Source organism: Symphalangus syndactylus, chromosome 3 (assembly GCF_028878055.3).
Source record: "Symphalangus syndactylus isolate Jambi chromosome 3, NHGRI_mSymSyn1-v2.1_pri, whole genome shotgun sequence".
In the NCBI taxonomy this organism is placed as follows: domain Eukaryota; kingdom Metazoa; phylum Chordata; class Mammalia; order Primates; family Hylobatidae; genus Symphalangus; species Symphalangus syndactylus.
In genome coordinates, this window is record NC_072425.2 from 25,756,872 (window position 1) to 25,771,279 (window position 14,408).

The following is a 14,408-nucleotide window of genomic DNA, read 5'->3' on the forward strand; positions in this document are numbered from 1 at the left end:
AATAAAACAAATTCAAAAGATAATTTCAGCCAGGAATTAATCCTATGAAAAAAATTGAAGATGCCATTTAACCTGGGTCTGGGAGGGTCTAGATTGCAGGACAAGGGATCAAGCAGAAATCTGAGGGGAGAATATTCGTTGCACAGGGAAACGCAAGTGCAAAGATTATGGGAGGAACAATATTGATGTGTGTATTGCAGGTACTGAAAAAAAGGCAGGGTTTTTATGATGTATTCTGAGTACAGAAGAGAATATTAGGAGATAAGAGGAAGGAGGGAGGCAAGGAAATGGAGATAACCCATCACATGACACAGAGAAAGAGAAATAATATCTCAGCACACAAAGACTGTATACAAACTACAAAACATATTGTGAGATGCACCTGTCAAAGGTGAATTGAAAGGAAAAAGAATGAGGCACAAATCAGGAAAAGAAAAGGAAGACATCTTGGGTGTTCCCACATATACATTGCCCACACGCTCTGCAGAACAGTGAAACATTCCATTTTAAATTATAACAAGATTTTTTTTAATATATAAAAAGATTGGGAGAAAAATATTCCATATGTTCAGAGTGGGTGAGTTGATGTTCAAATAAAACTCTCAACTATTGCCTGCCTGGGTTTTCTAAGGCAAAATTTGTATGCTTGGCAATAACAGTAGCCCTTTTCTCTCTCATTTTCTCAGTTTTCTTTTCTCTCTCTCTCTCTCTGTGTGTGTGTGTGTGTGTGTGTGTGTCTGTGTGTTGTGTCTTTGGGAACTGTGGGGACAGAATATTTCACCCCAGCCGGCAGCTGTATATCTTTCAAACAGTGGTTTCACAAGCCAAGTCCCCCTCCAAATTATTTATGGTTCCCATTGAAGCAGGCAGGATTCAGGCGCCCAAGTAGGAGGTCAGCACTGGGCCTCTTTGTTGGACACAGGCCATCAGGAGACGACTCTGGCTGTGACTGCCATGTGAACCTCTGCTGCCGTAGAAATGGTTATGTAACTTTAAACAGTAATGACATTTTGCAGAAAAGTGCTTTTTAATTGCTATGTCTTCATTATTCTCTTTCGAAATTGCCCAGGAGATTCTGCCTCCAAGACAGCTCGGCATGTTCTGAGTTTCCATTTTTAAAGAGCAGCCAGTTTTGTATTTTAGCTGCTCCCAGAAAACCCCCAACCCCAAACTTCATCTGTTTTCAGTTGCATTAAATGGGGTAGGTAATACTGCCTTTTGTATCCTTGCCAAATGGAAAAATGATTTGACGCAATTTTCTATAAATGCTCTCCCCAAATTCCTTTTGGGCTGGGACCAAGAATAGAATATTTTATCCCCTACAGAAGGGAGAAGGAAAATGATGAGCAAGCTAGAAAAATAGAACTGAGAATATAGTCTGTAGAGTTCCTTTAAGCAACAGAAACTTAACCCCGATCCATACACCCAGTTGCCTATGGGGGATTGGGATCAGCTAAAAATAAATTTGGCTCTAGAAGAGAAAATGGTGATATAGATAAAATGACTAAAAGAATTGTAGACTCAGAAAGAATTGCACACTCTGAAAGAATTGTAGACTCAGTTCAGAAGGGGCTTTATTCTTGATTTGTTTTACCTCACGTTTTGGTATGTGTGTTATGCCCTTGTATAGTAGCCCTCCCAAACAGTCACTCAAACCCATATGGACTCATTGCTCATCAATGTGGAGCTCACTCAGTCTCACAGTTCAACTGTATAGCTTAATCTGCTAGAATCCCTTCCGTGCATGTTGACATATACACCTTTCTCAACAGCCCTGTCACCAATGCTGGTTCAACAGGCACAGAATTCTAAACCCTCCTGCTTATCAAAGCTCTGCAAATAGGTGAAGACTGCGTTTTGATTATACACCCACACCTGTTTTTCTTTCATTAATCCTGAAGGTTCTGTTAAACCTTTAACCACTTTAATCAGAGGAGTGGCATCATCATCAATATCGTCATCGTCATCACATCAAAAATAAGAATAGACAACATTTATTGTTTGCTTGCTATGTGCCAGGAGCTTTTCCAGATAATTTGCAGGCATTCTTTCATGTAGTCCTCTCGATAATCCTTGTACATAGATAGTAAGTAGAACCTAACAGGCAGGCTGAATATTTTGCTTGAGAGATGACTTAGGTAGTAAGAAGAGGAGCCAGTGCAGCCCTGCCCAGGTTTTTGACTACAGCGTGCAGTGCAGCCATGCCCAGGTTTTTGACTACAGCGTGTGGTTTCCTGCCATAAGGCATGCTGGAGGAATCATCTTCTTTCCCACAATGTCTCTCTGAAAATATTCTCCTTTAGCTGCCATGTGAAGACAGGTTGAAAGGATGGGGCTTATTTAAGTATATATAAAACCTGAAGAAAATGGAAAAAAGATAAAAATCTAGAAACAACTGTGAATAGAAAATGGAAGAAATGCTGACCTTGTTCAGCAAATCCCTGATGAGTTGGATTAAGGAGTGTCCCTGAAGCATAAATGAGAAAAACATAATCCAAATAAGAATACAGTTGTCTTTTATGCAGTGAGTAGTAGAACCATTACCTCATATTGGAAGCTAAAACTGTTTGCAGCTCCCAATGAGGTGGAGAGAAGTGTCCTAAGCAAAAGTGCCCTAATGAATTAAGTTAGCCCAGATCTATCCTTCTCTCTGGGCACCATAGACAATAGACCACTCTGCTGACTTTTCATAGGTACCAGAGTAGTGCTGGTGCCCAAATAAATCCTTCTCTATCGTTGGCTCTCTGTATTAAGACTCTGAATATTCAAGTATAAAGAGAAGATCATGAGATGTAATCCAGAGTGCTCATCCTGTAACCATGGGCTGGTCACTTCCTATTGGTAGACCATGGCTTCCTCACTGTTAGAGCAAAGAAGAGAAAATTAATTATCTAGTGATGCTTGTGTCTACTGATGTGTTAGTTTTTATGTTACAGTGGTCCTATTAAATTATATCACTCTAATTATGTTACTCGTACCCTTCACAACTACCAATGTGTACCTATGATCCACAGAATAATGTCCAAATTCCCTAGCATATAATAAAGCCCTTTGCACACTGGCCTCTGTCCCTCTCTACAGCTATTTTCTACAGCATGAGCACCTCCATTCGTCCAAGTTCATTTATTCACTAGGAATTTTCAGACACATGATGCCTTTCCTCTTTTAAGAATGTCCTTCCTGTTCTTCTTCTAACCTAGTGATCTCTTACTTGCTTTTCAACCAGCCCCAATTCTGTCTCCTCTATGAAGGTTTCCCTCCTATCTAAACAATGTTATTTGCAGTCTTCTGCTGTTCAGTTGCCTCATATGGCTCTCTCTGCCATAGGTCTATAAAGCCATGTTATGATGATGTGTGTCCGTGTCTACGCCTGCTAATTATATTGTAAACTCCCCAAGGGCAAGGATTGTGTCTTTTTTTTTTTTTTTTTATCTCTATAGGCCTAGTGCCTAGCTCAGGACTTGTGTTTCATAAATAGGGTTTATAAATACTTAAGGAAAGCAATTTAGGAAATAAAGAATAATAAACAATAATGTTATATTTTCAATAAGAGTTTTCTCCACAAAGGGAAAAGGTATATGCCATATGTGGCTCTAGCCTCAGTCCTACTGTAACAGAATAGAGTATGCCTTTCAGAGATGGCCAAAGTCATGACCTGAGAAGTTTAAGCAAAAGTGATGCAACTGGAAGCCTCACCAATAATACCCTGTCTGGATCTAGGTTGGCCCAGAAATATATTCGTTCCAATACACAGGGAGAAATGTAGCAGCTTCAGATTCCTATGTATCACCTTTGGAAACTGTTAATGAAACACCTTTTTTTAACCTTTCTGTTTTCCCTTCTTGCTATTCTCACACAGGTCTTCAGATAATCTTTCCTCAGTATCTGCAAGAGAAGTTTGTCCAGTCGGCCCTGAGCTATATCATGTGCAATGGGGAGGGGGAGTACCTGTGCCAGAACAGCCAGTGTCGATGCCAATGTGCCGAGGAGTTTCCACAGTGCAACTGCCCCATCACAGACATCCAAATCATGGAGTACACACTGGCCAACATGGCCAAGTCTTGGGCCGAAGCTTATAAGGACCTGGAGAATTCAGGTAGGAAATCTCAGTCAGTGCCACTGCATGAGTGGCCTTCAGCCAAGTCTGAAAGGGAGCTAATCTAACTGGAATTAGGACTGCTGAGAGGGAAAGTTCAGTGACCCTGACCCTTTCACTTTGGAGGGTCCAGATGCAAGTATAATAGCTGTCACAGAGCAGGCACTCAATAAATCTCAACTGAATAAAATTAATGAATAGTATAATCCAGTTTGTGGTCATATGATGTATTGTTTCTGTTGTACCCAGAAGACAGAAAGAATAAATCTGCATAGGAAGCCTCTGGAGAGAGAAGAGTCAGAGGTAGTTGTATTGATTTCTTGGGCTGTGTAGTTCTGTGTGGATATTTGTGTGTGTGTGTATATATGTTTGTGTGCACCCACACACTTCTGTCCATCTCTATAAATAGATAAACATATCTCTATGTGTGTATTTATATGTGCATATACATAGAGATATAGATATCCTAAGAATCTACAGACTATCAAAGCTCAAAGTCACTTTTCTGATAACTTAGTTATTTTCTGCCTTTCATAGTTCAGAAAAATGAGTTTCAGGGGAGGAAAGACAGTCACCCAAGCTCCTAAAGTGGATGAAGTCCGAAGTAGGATCTCTGCCTTCGTGGACATTTGAGTTTGTTGGAAAGCCAGGCATTAATTATGTAACCACACCAATGATTAGAAAATGTCAAGGATACATCTGTAAAGAGGGAGGAGCTGCTGTGAACAAACAATGTAGAGTTGGGGGTCAATGTAGTCAAGGAAGTCTACCTTAAAAAAAGAGCAGAAATGGAAGGATCTGACTATGGTGCAGATATGAGATGGTGATTGCAGGTAGACCAGTGGGAGGCACAAAGGGCCTAGGAGAGAGATGACCATGATGTGGGTTAAGGAGATGGTACAAGTTGTAAAAACAGGAAACGTGCAGATATGCCAAGATATTTAGAAGGAAAAAATGGCAGAGCTTGATGTTAGATTGTCTATAAGACTTGAAGAGAAAAGGGATATTGAGGTGATATTCATAAACCTCATTTAGATAGACATGTTAGACAACTTGATAGATGTTGATATCTTTCATTGAGCTAGAACACCCTGAAAGATTTGGAAAGAAGATTTGGAAAGAAGTGCTCACATGCTCGCTTTTCTATAGGATAGGCTTGAGAATCCTTGAGACTTCCAAGAAGAGATTCCAAGCAGGTGCTTAACCTATAATATGTGCTCAAGTACCTGTTAAATAAATGGACTCATGCATAGAGCGTTACTGTCTTTACAACGACATTATATTTCTGAAATCTTTTATAATAGCCACCTTAAAGGAAGTAGTAACATTTCTGAATCACAGAGAAGGGAACACCTCCTCCATAATCCTCCTTCAAGACCCAGTGTTTTCCCTAGGGTTGAACAGTTAGTAAATGGCAGGATTGGTAATGGAATTCCCGATTCCAAATCTAGTGCTCACAGCAGATATGGTAACTTAATTTTACTTTGTCCCCCAGGCCGGAGGTTCCCTCATCTGATAAATGAGAAGACATATTTGTGTTTTTAATATTTGAATTTATTCAAGTCTTTAGACAAGAAATTATTTGATCAAGCAAAATCTTACCTAGTAGCCACTGTGTACCACAGATAAAAGCAGAGTTCTACGGAATAGCATTTGACAATAACTGGTTTCCGTGAACTCTAAGCCCTAACCCAGCTCTGGGAGCCCAGAATGCATCAGGGATCCTGCTCCTACAGTGCTGTTCAGCTCAAATGGAGCTGTGGGTGCCTTATAACGACACCCATTAGTCCGCTGAAAATCCTGGGAGCCCATAAAAGAGAAAAGTTCATGATGGAAATGTACTGTGATGATTATTTGGCCCCAAACAAAGGAAGCATTTGATAAAATGCTTTTGCAAAAAGATTTCGCTGATTACTACAAAAAACAAAAACGAACAAACAAAAAAAACAGATGGAATTTAGGCTATATGCGCAAGGAGTAAGACTCTTTAGCATACAATCCTTATTCCCAAGGAAAAGAAACCACTTTAAGTGGGTGGGTGAGGAAACGCAGAAAACTGAGATGCTGCTGAATGAGCTGAACAGGCCAAGAAAATGATTTATGTCACACTTTCTCCCAAAAAGGCATACACTCCCTCTAGATTTCCTGTGCTTCTCCATTTGAAATGGTTTTACCCTTTAAGACAAATCCATTCATCCGTATGTGCATCAGAGCCTTGTGCGTATGAGTTTTCCTTTGGTCCATTTTTAGCCCTTAACCTTCGCTACTCAGCCCAGGTGATTTGGAGAGATTAATGACCAGCCCAAAGTAAAAGGCATTGGTTCCTTGATGGCTCCGGAGTGTGGGTGGCCAAATAGGACCTAGTTTCTATACACAAATGGCAGTCTACATCTCCTTGCTGGGGGATTCGTTGTAGTACTTCTACTTTTCTTCAAGAAAGTTGGCCAGGTGCAGTGTCTCATGCCTGTAATCCCAGCACTTTGGGAGGCCAAGAAGGGCGGATCATCTGAGGTCAGGAGTTCGAGACCAGCCTGACCAATATGATGAAACCCTGTCTCTACTAAAAATACAAAATTAGCCGGGTGTGGCGGCACATGCCTGTAATCCCAGCTACTCCGGAGGCTGAGGCAGGAGAATCACTTGAACCCGGGAGGTGGAGGTTGCAGTGAGCTGAGATAGCACCATTGCACTCCAGCCTGGGCAATAAGAGTGGAACTCTGTCTCAAAAAATAAATAAATAAATAAATAAAGTTAATGTATTTAACTCTTAAATTCTATTTTCTTATCAGACCCAAATTTGGGTTCATTGGAAGGCCTGCGTTCCCCTTTGACATCCACAGAGCCCTCTGCAAGACAAGCTTTATGTTTTCCATGGGAGGAGAGTCCAGCTGTCCCAAACAGAACAGAGTCATCAGGGCCCGTCTCCTGCCTTCAGCCAGCTCACTGAGTCAATCAATCAGTGTAGAGTATTGCGTCATCCTGTCAATCGTATGCTACCATCAACCGAGTACTTTCTGTGTCTCAGGAACTAGTTAGGTAGATGCAGTCCTCTGCCACTATGTCACTGTCAGCATTTGGATTAGATACTATTATTCCTGTTAGCAGATGGGGAAACTGAGGCCTTGAGCGAATAAGAGTCCCACAGCTGTTCAGCACTTAAGATGTGACTCCAACTCTTGCCTGTCTATAATGAAGTGCCTGAGGTTTTTCTAGGAGTCAGAGACTTCTATTTTTTTTCACCTTTTATTTACTGTTTTCTCCTAATGTACTGAGCCTCGGGATTGCCCTTTTTATGTGTTGAGAGGAAATATAATATACTAAGTAAGGAACCAGACTCAAGTCTTAATTCTCCTATCTACTGGCCATTTGACCTTGGGCAACTTCTCTGTGCCCTATTTTCTTTAAAATGGGGGCTCTAAAATACCTACCTCATAGGTTTGCTATAAAATATGGTTATATATGTTAGGTGATTAGGACTGTGCCTGGTGCCTGTCAAGAGCTATGTAACCATTTTTAAAAATAAAATGAAAGCATAAATGCATAGTATACCTAAAATGTCCTTGGAGGTTTTATAACATGAAGTGAAAGTGTTAGGCTGAAGATTTATAATATTTATATAAATCCAACCATTGGGCTTTTTTTCCTACAAAATGATCAACCCCTTGATATTTTTAATTTTCCAGGGATGGGGTGATAGGGATTAGAATTACAACAGATTGGATTGTTAGATTGGAAAACAAAAACTCAGGACACAGACCTGGATCTTGTCATTTATCAGCCCCGTTACCTTTAAGAAATCATCTTCCCATTTTGGGCTTCGGTTTTCCTATTCATAGGACAAAAAAGCTGAACTAGATAATTTCTATGGATGTGCCAAGTTGACACTCTGAAACTGAGCATCCCAAACTGAGGCCGAAACTTTTACCCGGGAGGCCCAAGAGTTTGTCACCATCTCTTAAGCTGGAGTTTTTTTGACATGTGAGATGATGCTAGATGGGACACACATACGACTTCAAACAACACTGGATCATTGGGTGGGGAAGTTGATCCATTTCAGTTCTCTGTGGAACCTGCAGATTACATCAAAAAGTTTCAGTTTGGTGCTAGCATGCCTTTAACACCTCTCTAACACTTGCTAATTTCCTGCATTTCAACGTGAGAGCAGGCATGGAGGTTTGATCATGTAGCAGGCAACAGTGTCTGACTAGAATTTATTAACATTATCTTCATCATATTTATTTTTACAGCTACCATCTTCTGAAGGCATGCAATAGTGATTTTCTTTGGAGAATTCAATAAACAAACATTTTGTTTTCTTTTTTTTATTTCTTTTTTATTATTATTATTATTATACTTTAGGTTTTAGGGTACATGTGCACAATGTGCAGGTTTTTTACATATGTACCCATGTGCCATGTTGTTTTGCTGCACCCATTAACTCATCATTTAGCATTAGGTGTATCTCCTAATGTTGTCCCTTCCCCCTCCCCCCACCCCACAACAGTCCCCGCAGTGTGATGTTCCCCTTCCTGTGTCCATGAGTTCTCATTGTTCAGTTCCCACCTATGAGTGAGAACATGCGGTGTTTGGTTTTTTGTCCTTGCGATAGTTTACTGAGAATGATGGTTTCCAGTTTCATCCATGTCCCTATAAAGGACATGAACTCATCATTTTTTATGGCTGCATAGTATTCCATGGTGTATATGTGCCACATTTTCTTAATCCAGTCTATCATTGTTGGACATTTGGGTTGGTTCCAAGTCTTTGCTATTGTGAATAGTGCCGCAACAAACATACGTGTGCCTGTGTCTTTATAGCAGCATGATTTCTAGTCCTTTGGGTATATACCCAGTAATGGGATGGCTGGGTCAAATGGTATTTCTAGCTCTAGATCCCTGAGGAATCGCCACACTGACTTCCACAATGGTTGAACTAGTTTACAGTCCCACCAACAGTGTAAAAGTGTTCCTATTTCTCCACATCCTCTCCAGCACCTGTTGTTTCCTGACTTTTTAATGATCGCCATTCTAACTGGTGTGAGATGGTATCTCATTGTAGTTTTGATTTGCATTTCTCTGATGGCCAGTGATGATGAGCATTTTTTCACGTGTTTTTTGGCTGCATAAATGTCTTCTTTTGAGAAGTATCTGTTCATGTCCTTCGCCCACTTTTTGATGGGGTTGTTTGTTTTTTTCTTGTAAATTTGTTTGAGTTCATTGTAGATTCTGGATATTAGCCCTTTGTCAGATGAGTAGGTTGCAAAAATTTTCTCCCATTTTGTAGGTTGCCTGTTCACTCTGATGGTAGTTTCTTTTGCTGTGCAGAAGCTCTTTAGTTGAATTAGATCCCATTTGTCAATTTTGGCTTTTGTTGCCATTGCTTTTGGTGTTTTAGACAGGAAGCCCTTGCCCATGCCTATGTCCTGAATGGTATTGCCTAGGTTTTCTTCTAGGGTTTTTATGGTTTTAGGTCTAACATGTAAGTCTTTAATCCACCTTGAATTAATTTTTGTATAAGGTGTAAGGAAGGGATCCAGTTTCAGCTTTCTACATATGGCTAGCCAGTTTTCCCAGCACCATTTATTAAATAGGGAATCCTTTCCCCATTGCTTGTTTTTGTCAGGTTTGTCAAAGATCAGATAGTTGTAGATATGCGGCATTATTTCTGAGGGCTCTGTTCTGTTCCATTGATCTATGTCTCTATTGTGGTACCAGTACCATGCTGTTTTGGTTACTGTAGCCTTGTAGTATAGTTTGAAGTCAGGTAGCGTGATGCCTCCAGCTTTGTTCTTTTGGCTTAGGATTGTCTTGGCGATGCGGGCTCTTTTTTGGTTCCATATGAACTTTAAAGTAGTTTTTTCCAATTCTGTGAAGAAAGTCATTGGTAGTTTGATGGGGATGGCATTGAATCTATAAATTACCTTGGGCAGTATGGCCATTTTCACGATATTGATTCTTCCTACCCATGAGCATGGAATGTTCTTCCATTTGTTTGTATCCTCTTTTATTTCATTGAGCATTGGTTTGTAGTTCTCCTTGAAGAGGTCCTTCACATCCCTTGTAAGTTGGATTCCTAGGTATTTTATTCTCTTTGAAGCAATTGTGAATGGGAGTCTTGCTCTGTTGCCCAGGCTGGAGTGCAGTGGTGCAATCTCAGCTCACTGCACCTCTGCCTCCCGGGTTCAAGCGATTCTCCTGCCTCAGCCTCCAGAGTAGCTGGGATTACAGGCACCTGCCACTACGCCCGGTTAATTTTTATATCTTTAGTAGAGATGGTTTCGCCATGTTGGCCAGGCTGGTATAGAACTCCTGGCCTGTTATCCACCCGCCTTGGCCTCCCAAAGTCCTGGGATTACAGGTGTGAGCCACTGCACCCAGCCTTGTTTTCAATTTTTAAGTGAGAAACAATGATTTGATTCAAATAACGTGTTAAGTAAATGTAATAATATACGAATATTACTATAAGGTTGGTATTCCGATGCCAGAAGTTTGGGAAGCCCTGTCTTAAGCCAGAATGCAGTATGCAGATTCCCTTCATAAGAAAGCATAATAGCTTTTGCCCTTTCTAGTAGGGGCAGGACAGACTAATGCAATGTTCTATGGCCCTCAGGAAAAAAAATTATGTTTGCAGGCCTGGTTTATTGGAAAGTGAGACTAAGCATTCAAGGCCACTTTAGATGGGTGTTATCACGCTTAGCCCTTCTCTCTCGGCCTTTTGTCTCTCACTAGATGAGTTTAAATCATTTATGAAGCGCCTCCCCAGCAACCACTTCCTGACCATCGGGAGCATCCATCAGCATTGGGGCAATGACTGGGACCTGCAGAACCGCTACAAGCTCCTGCAGAGTGCCACGGAGGCACAGAGACAAAAGATCCAACGCACTGCCCGCAAGCTTTTCGGCCTCAGTGTACGCTGTCGCCACAATCCCAACCACCAGCTGCCTAGAGAGAGGTAAGTGTTGCCACCACCTCCACCTCTGCAGGCATCTACCTGGCGTTAGCTACATTATCTTGCTGCAGAGTGAAATGCAATGCAGATGGTGCATTTGTGGGGTGGCAAGCAGGACCTCGCATGGTCCAGACCAACAATTCTCTGGATTGCCTCTGGGTCCCCACCTACTGGCTGCACATTGTTTCAGATTCCACATTGTTTCCTGAATGTACCATGAATTTTCAGCCTCTGTGTTCTGTCTGATTCACCTGATTGAGGAGGGGAACACTAGCCCTGATAGTTATGTGGCATTATCCTGGCTGTTTAAAATATATTTCCTATTTAATTTTAAAATTACTGAGCAAAGCCGATTTTAGCATTCCCATCTTAATGGTGAAGAAACTGGATTAACTAATTAATCAGTCGCCACCTTATTTATTTATGAGGTCCTTTGAGTAGAGCCAGGAGTGAGTGACACGAATAACAAAATGTAATACAAAATGTCAGGAGACACTCACTTGTGGGGTCATTGAGTGCAGGGTCCTCACCTGAGAGAGTGTCACCTTCAGTGCCTGGCTACCTTGCTTGCCTCCCCTAGTTCCAGCCCTGTCCTGGATATACTGGGTATTCTAGATGGTGGAGAATACAGAGATGGACAAGACAGGGCCCAGGCCTCCACAGAATTAGGGTTTACTACTCTCTCAGGGGCACACGAGGAAGGAGCCGGGACTTGAATCCAGGTTGTTCGGACTCTATTCTTCCCGGGCATTTCTGATTTGCAGCTGGTAGTCCCTACTGTAGAGGTGCCTCCAGGGTTTCTAAAAGGGCATCACAGGACAGCAAAAGGGCAGGTTGGGGCTTTCTCTCCACCCTGCTTCAGACAGAGCAGCTCTGCTCTTATTTGTTGCATATTTGGGGGTTCTACCTTCAATTTAGTTCTAAGAAAAAAGATCCACTCTTAAAAAGAACAAGTCCATTCACATTCACCTAGCATACTCTGTGTCAGTGATATATTTATATATATGATTGTTACCCTGTTGTACAAATCCAGAAATGGAAGCTGAGAGAGGTCAAGTAATTTCTCCAAAGCTACAGTGTAAATCAGTGGTTCTCACTTGGGGCGGGTGGGGGGGTGATGTTTTCCCCAGGGCACATTTGAAAATATCTCAAGACAATTTTGAGTATGGTAACAAGGGTTAGGGATATTATTGCACAGGCAGTTCTCACAACAAAGAAATATCTGACTTCAAAAGTTACTGGTGCTCAGGCTTAGCAATTCTGATGTAGGAGAGATAAGATGCCAGCTATTTTAGGTTGATGCAAAAGTCATCGTGGTTTTTGCCATTATTTTTTAAGTTTTGCCATTACTTTTAAGTAAGAGCAAAAACCGCGATGACTTTTGAACCAACTTAAATAAATCTATAAATCAAAATCTTATCCTCCTAGCTAGTCTGTTCTGCTGGCACTCAACATTTAACAACAACGGCAGTCTTCTACCACAGTCCATCCACCTAATTACCCCGATGGGGCGCACCCTTTTTTCTCTCATTTTTCTTGCATCAGAGCTAATGCTGCTATTCCCTTCATAAAGTCTTTCCTGATTGTACTAGCCAATACAGAAAGCTTCTTATTCTAGATTCCTACTAATCTGAAATCCTTTCCTTAGCATATTTCTCCCTTTCCCCGCTTATGAAACCTCCCCCTTGTACAGACATTCAAGCTCATCTCTGTTTTCCCTATTGCCTCCAAATTTGAGCCCACTGCTTTGCGTCTAGCTTGTGATCATTATATTATTTTGTGGATCAAATAGAATTTCTTTTGCCAGTTTCTTGTTGCAATGCTGCTGAAGCAGGGACTAGAAAAGGTCACAAACTCACTTTCTTGTCAAGCACAACAGATTCTCAGACTGCTACCACGAGCAAGTCTCTGAAGAAGCTTCCTTTTAGATCCATCGCACATCTGCCATGAGACCCGCATAGAGCACTGTGGAAAATTCAGAAATGCACACAGCGAACAGTGCTGTGGAAGATGCCTTGTAGCGCAGGGGTGGGGAGGGGTTCTTTTGTCAATCAGACCCCAAATGTATTAGTTTATGATGGTTGCCATAACTAAGTACCATGGACTCAGTTGCTTAAACAATAGAAATTTGTTTTCTCATAGTTCTGGAGGCCAGAAGTCCAAGATCAAGGTGTCAGCAGGCTTGCTTTCTTCTGAGGCCCCTTTTTCTGGCTTGTGGATGGTTACTTTTTTCTCCCCGTGTTTCCACGTAGTCTTTCCTCTGTGTGCATCTGTGTCCTAATATCCTCTCTCTCTCTCTTTTTTTTTTTTTTGAGATGGAGTCTCGCTTTGTCACCCAGGCTGGAGTGCAGTATCACGATCTTGGCTCACTGCAACCTCTGCCTCCCAGGTTCAAGTGATTCTCCTGCTCAGCCTTCCCTTGCGAGTAGCTGGGATTACAGGTGTGCACCACCACAACCAGCTAATTTTTGTATTTTTAGTAGAGACGGGGTTTTGCCATATGGGCCAGGCTGGTCTCAAACTCTTGGCCTTAGGTGATCCACCCACCTCAGCCTCCTAAAGTACTAGGATTATAGGTATGAGCCACCATGCCCTGCCCTAATATCCTCTCTTAAGAGGATACCAGTTATATTGGATTAGAGGCGACCTAAATGGCCTCATGTTAACTTAATTACCAGTTTAAAGACCCTGTCTCCAAACACAGTCACAGTTTGAGATCCTGGGGGCTAGGACTTTAACATATAAGTTTGGAGGGGCATGTAATTCAGCCCAGAATATTATAGGAGGTGGCTTTTGATCAGATCTTTAGGTGAAGAAGCTGTGCATCCCAAGGAGCAACAAAGCTCGATGCAAATCTGGTTGAGGAGGGCAACGTTTGACCGTTATGAGAATTCAAACAAATAACCTCTTTCAGTTATGGTGATTGTCATCTCAGAAAATGGAGAGTAAGATTCAAAGGTCCCAAAGACATTGGGCAGGCATATTTATTAAAGGCGAGTGAAATCTCCAGAGCACCAAGCATCATCAGATATGCTAGTTCAAGGGAAGACTCGAGGGGATTTTAGAAGGAGAGTAGCTGGATAGACATTACAAGGGAAGAAGGAGGGACAAAGCTGGGTAATAGGAGTAACACTGCGAAAAGTCAAGGAGTCTGGATTTGTCCTACCATTAGTAAGCTGTGTGTCCTTGGGCAAGTCACTTCACCATGCTCAGTGCAGGTGTCTGCATCTCTGAATAAGTCTCTGCTCTCCTTTTGCAAGTCGTCAGGTGTAGATAGCTAAAAGTGCTCTACCATCACTGGGACCTTCAAAGAAAGAGCTCACAGTGTTGCCATCTCTCCTCCTAAGGAGGAGAAAACCTGCCC

At 41.7% G+C, this 14,408-nt stretch overlaps 1 protein-coding gene across 1 annotated transcript in view; it reads left to right on the forward strand.

Annotated features, from left to right (window-relative positions):
• Positions 1-14,408, forward strand: part of BRINP1 (BMP/retinoic acid inducible neural specific 1) — a 205,191-nt gene that overhangs the window by 157,106 nt on the left and 33,677 nt on the right. Inside the window, exons 6-7 of the mRNA XM_055271306.2 lie at positions 3,860-4,096; positions 10,825-11,047. Of these exons, the coding sequence (XP_055127281.1) occupies positions 3,860-4,096; positions 10,825-11,047 (460 nt within the window). The remainder of the gene's footprint in view (positions 1-3,859; positions 4,097-10,824; positions 11,048-14,408) is intronic.